Here is a 16935-nt window from a genome sequence, read left to right as displayed (position 1 = left end):
GCACTGATCCAATTATTACTTAACAATACAGACCTTTTAGGGGTTGCTGGGCAAAAAGTTCATAAAAAAAATATTTATTCTGCATTAGAGATTTCTAACATCTCTCTATTGTACAAGTGTAAAACGCAGAGAATCATGTCGCTTCGATTTGATCGCTAACATGTGGCATGCAACTCTCGGGAATATTCTTAAATATGGAACAATACTAAAGTATTCATCCATATTTTAACCTGGGACATGTCTCATGACAGCATCAGTGTACAGCCCTGCAGACCTGCACGTACAATTGAATTACTAGTGAACATAAATAACAGAGGAAAAGCCTCAAAGCCTGTGGGATATAAATCAAACAAAATGTATCTGTAGGATTTATTCCTGTGTTTTAATGAAGACTGTCACTGTGTGTGTGTGTGTGTGTGTGTGTGTGTGTGTGTGTGTGTGTGTGTGTGTGTGTGTGTGTGTGTGTGTGTGTCTGAGTGTGTGTGTGCTAGCATTTGTGTATGTGTCTGAGTGTACAGTACACAACAGCATGTTTTATCTTCATCTGTTTAGAGCTGCTATTTAACGTGCTACTTAAGGATCCTATATGTAATTGATCATTCACTAAGCCCTGCCCCTGCTACTACTCCATCAAGCTACCATTGAGCCCACACTGTCACTAACTACACACCCTGAATAAGTTCATATGCATTTTTTGGAAAAGAAAGAAGCTATTTCAGAGTAGAAAGAAGGGTTTATGACAAATATCTGTTTGAAATATATGTTTAGGAGCGGCAGCAAAAAATGTTTAAAAAGTTAAAGATAGAAGCTGGCAATCGAGGGAGAAGACATGAGATTTGGGAACAACACTGTTTCTGTAAAGCTGCAATAACTGCATTGAGACAGGAAGCAGCACGTGAGGTTGGGGAAACACGTCTCAAGATCTTGGACCATCAGCACCGGTTCCCCCCAAGGCTGCGTTCTTTCCCCTCTGCTCTTCTCCCTGTACACCAACAGCTGCACCTGCAGGCACCAGTCCGTCAAGCTCCTGAAGTTCGCGGATGACACCACCCTCATTGGACTCATCTCTAGTGGGGACGAGTCCGCCTATAGGTGGGAGACCATCTGGTGACCTGGTGCAGCCAAAACAACATGGAGCTCAACGCTCTGAAGACAGTGGAGATGATTGTGGACTTCAGAAAGAACGCAGCCCCACCCGCCCCTCTCACCCTGTATGACTCCCCCGTTGACCCTGTGGAGTCCTTCCGCTTCCTGGGCTCCATCCTAACCCAGGACCTCAAGTGGGAGCTGAACATCAGCTACATCACTAAGAAGGCCCAGCAGAGGATGTTCTTCCTGAGGCAGCTAAAGAAGTTCAACCTGCCAAAGACCATGATGGTGCACTTCTACACTGCCATCATTGAGTCCATCCTCTGCTCCTCCATCACCATCTGGCACGCTGCAGCCACTGCCAAGGACAAGGGCATCATCCACTCTGTTGAGAGGGTGATTCGCTGCAATCTGTCGTCCCTCCAGGACTTGTTTGCTTCCAGAACTCTGAAGTGGACAACAAAGATGTAGCCGACCCCTCTCACCCTAGACATAACCTGTTTGAGTCCCTTCCCTCTGGCAGGAGGCTGAGGTCCATCAGGACCAAGACCTCACGCCACACAAACTGTTTTTTCCCGTCGGCAGTCGGACTCATCAACAGAGCCCGGTCCCCCACTGACTGACTCTGTCACCCCCAGACAATTTCCTACCGGTCACTCCCCTGCACATCCTTCCACACCTCATATTTAAATACACTTGCCACTTTACTTTACGCTTGTCACTTTCACATAACACTTACATTCCATGCACTACATTTCAATTTTAATTTTAATATTCTACTGTTGATCCAACTGTAAATATTCATGCTCCCATTTATTGCACTCTGTTTTATGTTTATTGTTGAATGTTATGCACCTCCCGCCAGGACAAATTCCTTGTATGTGAAAACATACATGGCAATAAATGGTTCTGATTCTGATTCAAAGCAAAAGCAGCATGTTTGTACATTAAATATACCTTTAGTAGTTTGCATAGCTAGCAGTGCTTACACTAGTTAATTATGTTTTGACGTATACCCTGCTAATGTTAGGTCCACAGCTTTTTAAGTAGAAACGTAACTTGGAAATAAATATCTCCTAAGAACCTCTTCAGGTAACGAGTGTCACATTACACAAAGTTTTGACCATGACTAAAACTGCCTGAAAATAAAAATTGGATCTGAAACTATTGCATGAGCGATAATTGTCAGACCCTGGTCTTAAGTTACAGGTGCCTCCACTATGATTGGCCAATCAGCGCTCAGACAGGCAGGATTTAGCGAAGGCTCATTATCTTTAACTAACAAATTCATACTCAATAGGACCCATTAACTAAATGTTGATGGGTCAGTTGGCACATCCAGAAATATTTGTTTTCTGAGTATGTTGCATATTTTTTCAACTGTGGCAATTGAGTACTTGCCTTTCATCTTTTAGAATTTACAAAGAATAGTTGTCTAATTGTCTCCATTATCGATTGCAGACCAAAATAAATCTCAACTTTAAATTAGTTAGCCAGTTCTGCTAGCTAAAACAATAGACAGTACATGTATTGAATCAGGAAGGAGAAAACAGTATTCTGTGTCTCAAGTATTTGACTAACAGTGTTTTTTTTATCATGAAGGTAGCCACTGATAAGATGGCTGACTGGTGGCCTCCATCAACAGTTTGGCCCTGCAAAAAAGTCTCTTTAAAAGACATTTGTATTTCCAGAACTAAAATCCAGTATAACTGTTAAAGCCACACAAGCTCTAGTGATGGCCATGTAGGGTGGTCGGTCAGTGGGTCGACCACTTTGGTTCAGACTCAAATATCTCAACAACTATTGGATGGATTGCAATGAAACTTTGTACAGACACTCATGTTATCTAGTGGATTAACTTTGGTGATCCTCGGAATTTTCCTCTATCGCCACTATGGGGTAGATATTTACGGTGTTTATTAAAAGGTATCATGAATTGCCATGATGTGTGGTACAGGGATTACATTTCACCTCAAGAGGAAATGTAAAAAAAAAAAAGGTGATATTATGATCCCATAGTATATTGTTTCATCTAGTCACAATTTTTATTTCTCCAGTACTTTCTTTCATGATCAAGCACTGCACTTGTTTGCATGCTAACACACCACATTTGTAACCAAACAATGTTACATCGACATGGCATTCAGCTCGATGCAAATATCTGCTGAGTTCTACTTATCCCATCTGCTCAAAGGGGGCAGGCAGAGGGGAATCTGGCAACGGAAGAGACCATGGACAGAAAGATGCAGACAACTGGAGTCACACACAAAGACGACTGAAGGGGAGAGGTGAATTGGGTTGGAAAGACGGTGGAGAAAATCTGAAATTAATTTGGACACTCCAGATGGTTTGAAGTTTTTGTGTGTGCGTGCATGCATGTGTGTCTTGGTGTGCGTAAGCACATGTACACATGCACGACTCTGTTCTCGCCAGCCTGTTCATTTGGGCCTGTGTATAGGTATGTGTGTGTTTTGTGTTACTTCAGACAAACAAGAACATCTGGTATGTGCACAATGTGGACGTTTTGATCTCATTTTGATTGGAAAAGACAACCACGGAATCCGATGCATACATACTTTGTTCGTTCACATTTGCTTGGCTAGATTGTGACCGAATAGATAGTTGTCTTGGGTGTGCAACACATTTGTGTGTGTGTGTGTGTGTGTGTGTGTGTGTGTGTGTGTGTGTGTGTGTGACAAAGAGTGTGTTCACAGTGATATAAGGTTAATAAATCAATAGCCATGGCGATCTGAGAAACAATTACTCCTGGCTTTCATGTTGGCCTCTCTCTCTCCCTCTCTCTGTCTCTCTCTCTCATACACATTGTTCTACGTGTCCTGTTTATTGGAGTAGCTTTAGGAGTAAACTGTATAAAGTGTTTCTCGAGGAGAGAGTAGCAGAAGATGAAAGTAATTGCAAAGAGAGTTTGTAAATGAGGAGAGGATACACAGAGGGTTGAGACATACATGTAGTGTGCCATAGTGGTGGTACCTTAAACCTTGATTGTTTTTTAAAGCTACATTCGTTAGCTTTTACAGGTTTCTTTATTTGTTCCCCTTTGTTCTACTCTAGCTAGTGTTTGCCTTTCTCACTCATCTTACTTTCGCTGCTTTACGTTTTGGTCTACCTTTGTTGAATTATGGCTCTGGTGTGTTGCAGTTGCTACAGTTACATGTATAGCTTTGACCAGATTTGTTACACATTACCCTAGCTTTTAGCAGCTTTCAGAGCTGCTTTATTATGAATTTATACTTTTTTGTCTCTCACTGAACACTGACAGTTAAAAGCTGTTCATGAATTCTTCAAAACCTACAGTAGCCAGCTTTATATGCATCTATGAAACATATTTAAGCAGACCACATTTTGAAGAAATACTAATGTGTGATATAACCTGGAGAATTTAACACATAAAGTGTGATGAAAATGTGCATTCTACATTTTTGTATTTTACTTACTTTTTATGTTTTTGAAGAACAATGGGTTTTGCTCCTAAAACACAAGTAGCTGCATATGAGCTGGCTTAGTTTGTATGCGTGCAATTGTGTATGTGCATGTCGATGTAGATAATGTTCAAGATCTATACATGTATATAAGGTCTTATGCCTGCATGTTTTAAAGCCTGTAGTGGTTTTTGTCTTGAGTGAGCAATGTGATCTCATGGTACGTACTCTGTTAAAACAAACCACACAGTATTTTGCATATGTTTAAGTGTGTCGAGGTGTCTGTGTCATGGGAGGTTATTTCTGGTCCAAGATCCGCAGAATGCATCACTTACATTGTAAGGACTAATGGTTACAGCCATGGCATCTAAATACAGAATTGGATATACTCATATTCAGGCACTGCATGACAGCTTCACATGGCATATGCTCTAGTGTCATGCAAGGCTGTGCATATTTAAGCTGTGCTCAGTAAATTGTATAAAACACAACCCATTCATGTTATTTGTAAATATTTTTTAAGGATATAAGACATGTATAATTAACTTTCATCTACATTCTCTGTCTTGACAAAGTTCAAGGCTCTCCCTTTGAAATCTGAAGTATGCAAGGCAGGACTGCAAAGCACAGCTTTACATACAGCCTAAATGATATTGTGTGACGCAGGAGGCAGATTTGAAGATTTGAGATCCTAATATTCGAATATGATTTCATCTTTTCTCTCTCTTCCAGCTGAATCTTGTGGTGGTGTAGTCCAAGGACTGAATGGCAGCATAGAATCGCCGGGTTTCCCCCACGGCTACCCCAACTACGCCAACTGTACATGGCTGATAATAACAGGGGAGAGGAACCGAATCCAGCTAACCTTTGTCACGCTGGCTCTGGAGGAAGACTTTGATATTGTATCAGTTTATGATGGACAACCGTCACCTGGCAACTTAAAAATGAGGTGAGAAATTATTATTTCATTGACAGTGTGATCTTCTCTCTTGCTCCTCTGTTGTTCTCTCTTTCCTCTTTCACTTCAAACATCTGTGACTGTCACAGTTTGAGTGTAGCCTATCCTCTTCTCCAGCATGACTCATCTCCCTCCTCTGAACAGAAACTTGACTTGGGACACCAAGATATTTTCATGAATGCTTGTTTGTCTTAAGTTGCAAAAGGACTAACAGTAACTATGAAGTACAAGAACAGCAAGTGTCAGCCTTAATTTGTGTTTGTGGCTAATCACTAATGGAGTATAATATTAGAGGAGGTTTTATTGTAATATGTAAAATGGAATGTTTAGTCTAATCTTCAACAGAAATTAACTAAATGTCTTTGCTACATGTCCTCGAGCTTTGCAAGGAAAGCTTAACAGTCTAATTTAGGCTAAAGGGGCTTTTGATAAACCATGTGGGCCTGTGAACCAGCTTGTCGGGCATTTCTTTGCTGCAAAATACTTTGCAGCAAAGGGTAAAGATTTAACTTCTTCGTAAAAGATTAATCTGAAGATGGAGCAATGGCAGAGCAGAAATGGGTTTCTATATTGCATGCAATATAGGCTATGCATTTCAAACTGAGTTCTCTTTCTCAGGTTATGGCTACTAAGGTATGTGATCATATCAGAGAGAGTACATGAAATAAGAACAATGAGGAAGAGCAGAAAAGAAAGTAGATTAAGTAGCTATAATCTGTATATGTTGGAGGAAAAAGTATCTTTTAGTCAGGAATGGTGCACACATTTCAAAACGTTGATGCCATTAATAACCACTGTTAACAAGTATGCTACAGAAGATTTGGATGCTTGAACAATTTTTATTTTTGACTGACAGCAAGACATTACCCATCAAGAATACACCTTTTACCATCGTTTTCAGGTTCATTCTATCGTACTTTTTTTTTATTCCTCTGTAATATCAAGCTAATTGTGTGACTGAAACAATATTTTTAAGAGTGTATGGGACTACAGTCAGTAATGTAAACAGAAGTAATTAAAATAGGACAAACTGTAATATTTGAAGAAAACATGCTGGAACTGAAAATGTATCTAGTCACGAGACTACATTTTTTATAGAATAAGAATTTATAGAAAAGATTAAAGACTGCAGCACATTTTTATGTTCATTGTCGATTTGATAAATTATTCTAATTTGTTTTAAATGATTGATTAATTATTTGGTCTATAAGAAACTCATCGTCGTCTTGTTTTTTTTGCGATCAACTGTCGAGAATCCAAAGATATTCACTTAATAATTGTGTAGACTAAAGAAACCCAAATTAATGTATTCATTTGAGAAGCTGGAACCAGAGAATGTTGTTGTTGTTGTTGTTGTTGTTGTTGTTGTTTTTCACACAAACACGCAAACATGTGGTAGTCCCATATTCTTCAGATGTTGAAAACCCTAACTGCAATTTTGTGCTGTCTTTATTTTGTCTTGTAAGTTGAATATGGCAACATCGTCAGTTTGTAGATAAACTGTAGCCAATCTATTTAGTGCATGATTCAAATCTTTAAATCTATTATTTTCTCTGTTTATCGACAAAAATGTGCAGGAAAATACAGGTCATTGAAGGATTGGTGGCACCAGTATTTGGTGAGTTGTAGGAGTGTAATGTTGCAAAAAGGGCAGATCGAACAGCATCGACAGAGCTGGCAAACTGTGCAAAACGTATTCATAGTGCTCGGCTTGTGTGTAGGAGGGATGAGCTGGGGATGCACCAAGTAGTGTTTGAAGTTGGTGGTGCAGTTATGGATAACGGTGGGTTTTTTCTTGAAAACGTGATGTAGCTGTATTATGTGTCATTGTTTGAGTAGAGTACTTTATTTTTTTTACTGGCTAGAGGAGAATAGTGAAGACTGCAGAGTGTACTTCGTGCTGAGTTTATGTGGACAGTATGCCTTGTTTTTCTGCACAAAGGTTTCTGTCTCTAGTTTGCTTCTTTGCAAAACTAAGGCTGCAGTAAAGACAATTAATTGTAAATATAATTATTTGAGCTTAATCATTTTAGAGGTAAGTCCAGTATTCCAGCTTCAAACACTCTATTGAAGTGTACTCTATATTCATAAATAAACCATGTACTTTTGAGCAGTCATATGTACATCATTTCTTTATAAAAGTTAGTGCATTTAGATTGTCATGGCTCTGGAAAATTCACATTTTCAAGTGTTTCAGACTGAGTTGTGATGAGTGACGTTTGTTTTTCGTACACAAACTTCCTTGGTCTCTTGACATTTACTTGACAAGTACTCTAATAGATTAATACATACAATTCATTTTGTCAAATTAAATCCCAAAACTCAACTCTGACTTACCACCCTGATCTGTTCAGCACGATGCTTGTCATATGCCATATTTAGTGTTGGTCTTATTATAACAATTATTTTTGGGGAGCTTGAGCTCACCTGCATCATTCCACAAGTTGCTTGTGTTTTAGATCCACAGCAATATGTTTTGTTTGGATTTGTTTGTGTTATTCTTCACTGAACTGGTCTTTTACAATGTTTACTTAACAAATGTCATGGTATGTCTGTGAAATGAACTTGAAAAGCTATTAAGTATACTGAAACAAATTAAAAGTGATACAATATCTAAAATATGAAAATACAAATTTCCCAATATATTATAAACTTCAAAAGAAAAACAAACAAATAAACAAAAAAGATTCTCTGAAAAAAGAGGGTTATCTTCTCGACAGGATTTCTTGGTTTCATCAATTCATTTTTGTAAAAAGGTTGATGTAAATAACGAGGTGGCAACTACAACCCTTTGCCAGCTTGACGGCTTTGCCACGGGTGTTAATTAGCTCTGGATATATTTGGCACCCACATTATCGGCTACCCACTCAAGCATACCAGGTAACAGTTTTTTCCACTTTAAGCCATCAAATGTACAAGTTCTGGAGAGGAGTGGTGCATTAGTTTCTCCTCGAGCTTCTGACCTTAAGTGCAATCAGTGAGCTCCCTATGTCATTTAGAGCAAGTGGCTAGGAGTTGCGGTCTCATTCTCTACTTAGCTCAGCTCCTCTGTTGATCTAAGCACTTCTCTGAATGGTGTGGACATGACTGAGGACAGGCAGCATAGTGCTGAAATGAGCACTGCTTGGCCTTCTTTTGTGCCCTCAGGACTGGCCTGGTGTGTGTCACTGTGGACAAAGCTTAAATACAGATTGGAAGGCTTCCTCGGGCTGAGTGTTGGTAGCAATCACCATCCCCCCTTTGCTTATTAGAGTGTAACTTATAGTTTTACATAAACGTAAGAGCTGATTCCAATTATCCTGCTGCTGCTGCCTTTTCTCTGTCTGATCCACGAGGGCAGTGGTCCGCCAGTTGACCTAAAACACTCTCCTCCTCTCAGCTTCTGGCTGAATGGTGCAATACTTGCTGATATGAACCCATCAGGCTGCCCACATGAACAGTGGGATGGAGCCGAGAGGAGCTGACTGCTCTCTCTTTGTTCACAAAGAGGAGCACAGAAGAGACAGGATGTATCTTTCTCTCACAGTTACCCCACCAACTGCCCTCAGACCTTGTGTGTGGGGAATGCAGCAATCTCAAACATATAAGAAGGGCTGACCCGGCATCTGTGGCCTCTTCTTACCAGCCGCAGAAATGCGTCAGCAGCGATAACTCTACTTCATCCCACTCACTGTGTGTTGAGATGCACAGTGTTTCAACAAAGGGGGCGACTGTGGCTCAGTGGTAGAGCAGGGTCATCCTTTAATCAGAGGATCGGTGGTTTGATCCCGGCTCCATGTCAAATTTGTCCTTGGACAAGACACTTAACCTTAAATTTCTTCTGGCGGTGTATGAATGATTAGTTAGAGTTGTGATGGGTAGATGTCACCTTGCATGGTAGCCCCATGTCCTCAGTGTATGAATGGGTGTGAATGGGTGAATGATGACAATTACTGATAAAGTGCTTTGAGGGCTCGGAAGACTAGAAAAGCACGACACAATTTACCATTATTTTGACCAAACTGTTTGGCACACATTGATGCACAGCAGAGTCAAGGAAATACTGAAGGAGTTTGAAAAGTCCCTCAGTATTTTAAAATCAAACTTTTTACAGCCATTACTCAAACTTACAGGTTACTCAAAAGATGGACTTCTCTTTTAGTATCACTTTAGACATTACGTTTTGCTTGTGTAAAGTGTCCTTGAATCATGTTCTAATCAGATTTAGGTTATATAGTTTGTACAGTTTGTCATATTCACTGTCTTAAGACTATCTGAGCATTCGACCACATCTGGGGAAGATGTAGTCTGTTAGCCGGGATGTGGGGATTAAAAGGAATGTTGGATCCTGCTGCTGAACTCTTGTGTATGAGGTTGAGAAGTTTTATTGTCAGAGGGTCAAACATTAGATTTGTTTCATTTTCTGAGGTGGGAATTGCTGGCTGCTGTTGATCTTTTCCTACAATCCCCATCCCCGTTCATTGCTAGGGTGGAGGTAAACTACAAAGATATCTGTATGAGGTGATTCCACTCATGCTGCTGGTCATTAGGTGGGACTGCCAGGCAACTAATCTTTTTAACGCCAACAGTGTTTTTGTGTCTTGGCCAATCAGCGTTAAGATGTCTACAGCGTCTTCATTTCCCTCAAACTTGCTTTTAATGGAAGCTAGTCAGCTTGCTATCACGTTAGCTAGTGGGATTGGGTTGTGTATTGTCATTAAAGGCTTGTTATGTTCCGTTACAGTTCAGTCTTGCTTGGAAAAAAACTTAACGTGATGAAACATGCCGTAACCCCCCGGTCTGGTTCAGTTCACGCAGTCACTCGTTAACGTTAAACCGGTGGATCTGGCTGCAGGTTTTTTTTTTTTTTTACTCAAAGTAGAATGAATCAAATCACATAGTTGGGCTGAGCCAACAACGTCATTTTGTGATCATAAGAGGCCCAGATATTGATCAGATGATGTGGTCCATTTTTCAGAATGAAAAAATAATATAATAAACGCTCAGCTTGATGCAGGGCTAAGATGAAGTGGAGCTGGACCTGAAGGTGGAGGTCAAAACAGACGTGAAAGGAGTCAGTACAGCTTCCCACTGTCCCAGTATTTCATACATATTGATAAAGCAGGGCATGTAAAAGCAGCCTCTGATCCACGGAGATCAATTACAGTAAAATGGCTCATATTTGGCAGATGTAAAGCATACATGTGTATGTTTTTTGTGTTAGTCCATTTTTATTTTATTTTTTTAATTAACAGCTCAGGGATGTTCAAGGAGCAACCTGTTTGTGCTTTCTGCAGATGTTTTGCACTGTGATTGTGCACTGTCACTTCTGTTTTTGAATAAAGGGTTGGAAATGAATGTTTTTTTTGTTTTTTTATCCAATTCATCGATTAATCTAAAAAAGAATCAACCGATGATTAAAATAATCGTTAGTTGCAGCCCTAGATGCGACGCCACGCTAATTTTCCCTGTTGACTCAGAACTAAAGCCGACTGAGAACCAAAATGACCGACAGCCATGTCGCCATGTCTGTGATGTTATTCGCATCTCAACCACCGAACTTAATATATATATATATATATATATATATATATATATATATATATATATATATATATATATATAATGTACCTCATTTGATTCATTTTGCGATATACCTCACCTCTTTTTGCGATATACCTCACCGGTACATCAGTGAGTGGCCCAGACTTTCGGATATTTTTCTGTTTGTGGTCCTCAGTGAATAAAGTTTGGACACCACTGTTTTAAGTCATGTTTGTGCATGAGAGAGTACTCCACTGGCAAGCTCACAGCCACCGCTCTGCACTGCTCTCATACCGAGATTATAACTCCGCTCGCAAGCGCACCCACCCTCTGGTTCCCCCTGAGGTAAACATTGTTTGATCTTTCGCCGAAGTTTGCAGTGTTAGTGCCAATAGCATTGTTAGCTGTGAGCCACCAATTGTGTTCAACATGTTGAGAGCTGTTGAAAAGTAATCAAAATACTCCCATTTGGCATTCATTAACCATAGTGTCATCACATCATAAAGAAGATATTTCAACAGCTGATTTGCTACAGTTTTGAAAGGCACAACAGAATGGTATTGTCATGCTGATAGGGGCATCAGATCGGAAAAAAAAAGTTTGCCTTTCTAGAAGCATGGACAAACAACGTATTTTGTTATTTCATTAGTAGAATTTGTTGCCAATGCCCAATGACAGTTTGGATTTAATGAACCTCTTGATTCTGACCCACACTTGAACCAATCTTCTTTTCTACGAAAGATTTATTTTAAGTGCTGCTGGATTTTGTCATACTTCAAGTTAGTCTCTCAGAGCCAGACGGAGAGCGGGTGTAGAGTCAGATCAGAAGGGGAAGCGGGGAAAACCATTGACATTCTTACTTTCATGTACCCTGTGGGTCCTGTGTCAGCAGCTCAACATGGATCCACTTTAACTGCTGCACATGAGCTGTTTGCAGAAGTGGTTTGTCAAGCTGCACTTGGAAGTTAAGTGTTACTGTTTTGATGTCGGGAGCTTTTTTACTAAGTGACCAACACCCCATCAAATTAATCAATTACTCAAAAGATCACAAACGTTATGCCATCATGTGTATTTAGAACAGGATGCAAATATTTCTTGTCTCCTCAGGCCTCCATCAGTTCAAATACATTCACACCAAAAATCTAATATAAATAATAATAAATATAAGACAGTTTTGTGTTGTTTGGGGTGTAAGACCTAACATTATCTCATCAGGAAATTTTCCCACGAGTTAATAAACTCGTGACAACATCAGTGAGAGCTTACTTTGATCTTTAATGTTAAATGGCTTTGCATCTGGCCTTTCTGGGTAAACCACAAGCACAGCTGCTCCACACACACTGACTGCGACTGCACAGCAAGGGCGTGGGTTTGGTCTCAGCATTGGTAGGGCCCCCCCCCTCCGCCATATAAAAAACATTTTCTCTTAGTTGATATTATGTTGAACAGGCAAACTTTATTAAAATATATTAACATTTGTGTAACTTGGAACTGATTTAAACATAATAACAGTAATAAAACCTTAGTTAAAATATAAAACAGTATTCTGCACCAAATAACTAATAGCCATAAATAATAAAATAAGTTAATAAAAAACGTTCTGCTAAAATGCCAAGTAACAGTAAATTCTATATCCAAAATATATATAAAAAAACGTTTCCCAGTTTTGCAGTGAAAAAAGATCAAATAAATTTAAAATGTTAAAATAAATCTATTATGCAGTGGCAAGACTATTACTTAATATGAACTACTATTTAGCTCAATGCTTTTGGGCAACTCCGCTGGGGCCAAGATCAGATGGATGGGTTCAGAATTGTGTCTTTAATCAATAGTCAGGTACTGTCACAACCGTCACTAGACGGTAGTGCTTTTATTTTGTTGTCTTGTCACTTCCTGTTTTACTTTGAAATCATCCTCCTGTGTCATGTCTGCTGTCTTTACTTCCTCATGTGTGATTACCTCTCCCTGCCCTGATGTGTTTCACCTGTGTCTTGTTAACTCCCCTCCCAGTGTGTATATATACTCGGTGCGTCACTTGTCTCGTTGCCAGTTCGTTTTTCTTCACCTGTGAGTCAACTTACCAGCGTTTTTCCTGCCTGATATCCTGTTCTGATTCCGACGTCCCTTCGTTTCCGAGTAAGCCCGATCCCTGCCTGTACCTCTGCCGAGTTTGACTGCCTTCCTGTGAATGACCCTGGACTGTTTACGTTGGCGATTCTACTCTCCCCTGAGTGAGACAGCTGCTCTCACCACAGCGGGTCAGAGCCTTGCCGACCGGCCTCAGTCCCTCCCCAGTTACATCGGGAGAACCTTCGGCGGTCCTTCTCCAGAGACTCTATCCTGTTGTAATATTACCTTTATCAATAAAGGAATTCTTGTGAACTTTACTCTCTGCCTCGGGTCGTGCATTTGGGTTCTTTCATTAGTGCTCCGTCGTGACAGGACGAACTGGCCTATCATGAACCCAGCCGACCTCGACCGCATGAAGGAGGAGATCTCCGGCCAGGCTCAGCGTTTGGGCAGCCACGAACACATGTTGAAATCTCTCATCGACAACGTGGTCCAGATTTCGACACAGCTCGCTGAGCTAAGTCACGGCGCTTCTCCGCCAGCTCCCCCGCCTGTTGCTGCTTCCCCGGCGCTGCCGGGCGGATCCACCTCCGAGCCTCACATCCCCTCACCCACCAAGTACAGCGATAACCCAGATACTTGCCGAAATTTCATTACCCAGGTACGTCTGGTGTTTCTGGCCCAGCCTTCCCGGTTCCGTGATGAGTCAGCCAAGATAGCTTACATAGCTAACCTGTTGGATGGTCCTCCTTTAAGTTACTTTAATGCCCAATATGAGCAGCAAGCTCCGCCGGTCCTCTCTTTTGAACTGTTTGCCACAGAATTAAGGAGGATTTATGACCATCCCATCCGGGGACAACAGGCGGGTCAACGATTGCTTAAGCTCCGGCAGGGGAAGATAAGGGAATTTGCCAGCGAGTTCCGCTCCCTAGCTGTGGACTCCGGCTGGAATGACCTGGCTCTACTTACCGCCTTCCAGAGCGGACTCAATCGGTCCATCGGCAGGGAGATCGCCCTACGGGAGGAGCAGCAGTCGCTGGATGGAGCTATTGCCTCTGCCATCAGGATCTCCGACCAGATGGCGCAGTGGAATCCTGAAGACTCAGCTGTTCGCTTTTCTGCACCACCTGTAGAGTTCCCCAGAGCTGTTACTCACCATGTCGATGCCCGAGCCACGGAGGGAGAGGAACCCATGCAGATAGGTCGCACCAAACTCACCCCGGAAGAACGCCGGCGGCGCATGACGGAGGGTCTCTGCCTCTACTGTGGTCAGCAGGGACATATCATCTCCTCCTGCCCAGTAAAAGCCAGGGCTCACCAGTGAAGGAGAGGGCACTGGTGAGCCGCACCCTGACCCTGTCCAATCCCGCTCGCCTACAATCCCTGGTTCTTCTTCGCTCTTCCTCTGCCTCGCTCCAGCAACCGGTTCTGGTGGACTCCGGTTCCGATGCGGATCTCATGGACTATGCTCTCGCCAAGAGACTCGGCCTTCGGGCCTTCCGTCTTCAATGCCCCCTGGAGGCTCGTGCCTTGGATGGCCGCCTCATTTGCAGGGTCACTCACCGGTCCCAACCGGTCACCCTCCTGTTCCCGGACAAGCACACTGAAACACTATCTTTTCACCTGTTTTACTCACCCTCGCATCCCCTGCTCCTAGGTCTCCCATGGCTGAAGCTGCACAACCCGCATGTGGACTGGAGTACTGGGAGAATCCTCGCCTGGGGTCCCCGATGTGCACGTTCCTGTGGGGCCAGGGTGGCACCCATTTCGGCTCCAGGACCTCCTGATCTCTGCCTAGCTCCGGTCTGCACCTCCCAGCTATCCGGCTCTCTGGACACCTTCCCCGCACTGGACAAAGTACCTCTTTGTTATCACGACCTAAAGCAAGTTTTTAACAAAGCCCGTGCCTCTGCACTTCCTCCTCATAGACAATATGACTGTGCGATTGAGCTCCGTCCCGGCACCCATCCTCCCCGGGGGAGACTATTTTCACTGTCTGTTCCAGAAACTGCTGCCATGAGGAGCTATGTGGAGGAATCCCTGGCTGCCGGTCTCATCCGCCCGTCCTCCTCTCCTGCTGGCGCTGGATTTTTCTTTGTAGAAAAGAAAGATAAATCCCTTGCATCGACTACAGGGGTCTCAACGACATCACGGTCCGCAATAGGTACCCTCTTCCTCTCATGTCCTCTGCCTTCGAGCTGATTCATGGTGCCAAGGTTTTCTCCAAGCTGGATCTCCGCAACGCATATCATCTCGTGAGGATCAGGGAGGGAGATGAGTGGAAGACTGCCTTCAACACCCCCAGTGGACATTACGAGTACTTAGTAATGCCGTTTGGATTAACCAATGCCCCTGCTGTGTTTCAGGCTCTCGTCAACGATGTGTTACGTGACATGCTGAACAGTTTTGTTTTTGGGTATCTGGACGATATCCTCATCTTTTCTCCTGATGAGTCCTCCCACATTCAGCATGTCCGTCAGGTACTTCAGCGCCTCCTGGAGAATCAGCTGTTTGTCAAAGCAGAGAAATGTGAGTTTCACCAGCCTTCGGTTTCCTTCCTGGGCTTCATCATTTCGGAGGACAACATTCAGATGGACCCCGACAAGGTCAGTGCCGTCAGAAGTTGGCCTACCCCTAACTCCCGCAAGGAGGTGCAGCGGTTTTTAGGGTTCGCCAATTTCTACCGCAAGTTCATCCGTAACTTCAGTGCTGTTGCTTCACCCCTGCATAACCTCACCTCTCCTAAGTTCCCCTTCAGGTGGTGTGATAAGGCTGAAGGGGCCTTTTGGGGCCGTTCTGTCCCAACGGTCCTCTACCGACGATAAGCTGCACCCCTGCGCTTTCCTATCGAGGAAACTTTATGCGGCGGAACAAAATTACGACATCGGGAACCGGGAGTTGTTGGCCATCAAGGTGGCTCTGGAGGAATGGCATCACTGGCTGGAGGGGGCGGAGCTACCTTTTCTTGTCTGGACCGACCACAAGAATCTGGAGTATCTTCGGACCGCAAAGAGGCTGAATTCCCGGCAGGCAAGGTGGGCCCTGTTCTTTACCCGTTTTGACTTTGCTCTCTCGTATAGACCAGGGTCGAAGAATGGCAAGCCTGATGCTCTGTCCCGAGTTCCGTCCTCAGAGGGTCCTGTTGCCGTGCCTGAACCTATCCTGCCTGCAGCCTGTGTGGTTGGGGCTTTCAAGTGGAGGGTGGAGGAACAGGTCATCCAGGCTCTTCAGACCTGTCAACCGCCGGACGGCGTCCCTCCCAATCGGTTGTTTGTTCCACCTCACCTCCGCTCTCAAGTCATCCAGTGGGCCCACGCTTCACGATTGGCATGTCACCCCGGGGTCCGACGGACCTTATTTATGTCCCAACAGCGTTTCTGGTGGCCCGCCATGGAGAAAGACATCACCGAGTTCATTGCGGCCCGTCCAGTTTGTGCCTCCTGCAAAGTGTCCCACAAGCCTCCTGTGGGTCAGCTTCACCCTCTGCCTGTCCCCCTGAGACCCTGGTCACACATCTCCCTGGACTTCGTCACTGGACTGCGTCACTGGACTGCCTCCCTCTGCAGGTAACACCACCGTCTTAACGGTGGTAGACAGGTTCTCCAAAATGGTTCACTTCATTGCTTTGCCTAAGCTTCCGTCTGCTAAGGAGACTGCTGAGGCACTCCTGTCTAATGTTTTCCGCATTCATGGTTTCCCTGTTGATGTGGTTTCTGATCGAGGGCCCCAGTTCACTGCTCTATTCTGGAAGGCCTTCTGCTCCCTCATCGGTGCCTCCGTCTCCCTGTCCACCGGCTTCCATCCACAGTCCAATGGACAGACTGAACGCCTCAACCAAGAGATGGAGACCACACT

At 43.3% G+C, this 16935-nt stretch overlaps 1 protein-coding gene across 1 annotated transcript in view; it reads left to right on the top strand.

The window, feature by feature from the left end:
* LOC306735565 (CUB and sushi domain-containing protein 1-like) overlaps positions 1–16935 on the top strand; it is a gene marked incomplete at both ends in the record, with an annotated part of 394295 nt that overhangs the window by 83079 nt on the left and 294281 nt on the right. Inside the window, one exon of the mRNA XM_079217050.1 lies at positions 5262–5478. Coding sequence (XP_079073176.1) covers positions 5262–5478 — 217 coding nt within the window. The remainder of the gene's footprint in view (positions 1–5261; positions 5479–16935) is intronic.

This window comes from Taurulus bubalis, assembly GCF_910589615.1.
Source record: "Taurulus bubalis genome assembly, chromosome: 4".
NCBI lineage: Eukaryota > Metazoa > Chordata > Actinopteri > Perciformes > Cottidae > Taurulus > Taurulus bubalis.
The sequence above is the reverse complement of the archived record's forward strand: the minus strand, read 5'-3'. Positions and strand labels throughout refer to the sequence as shown.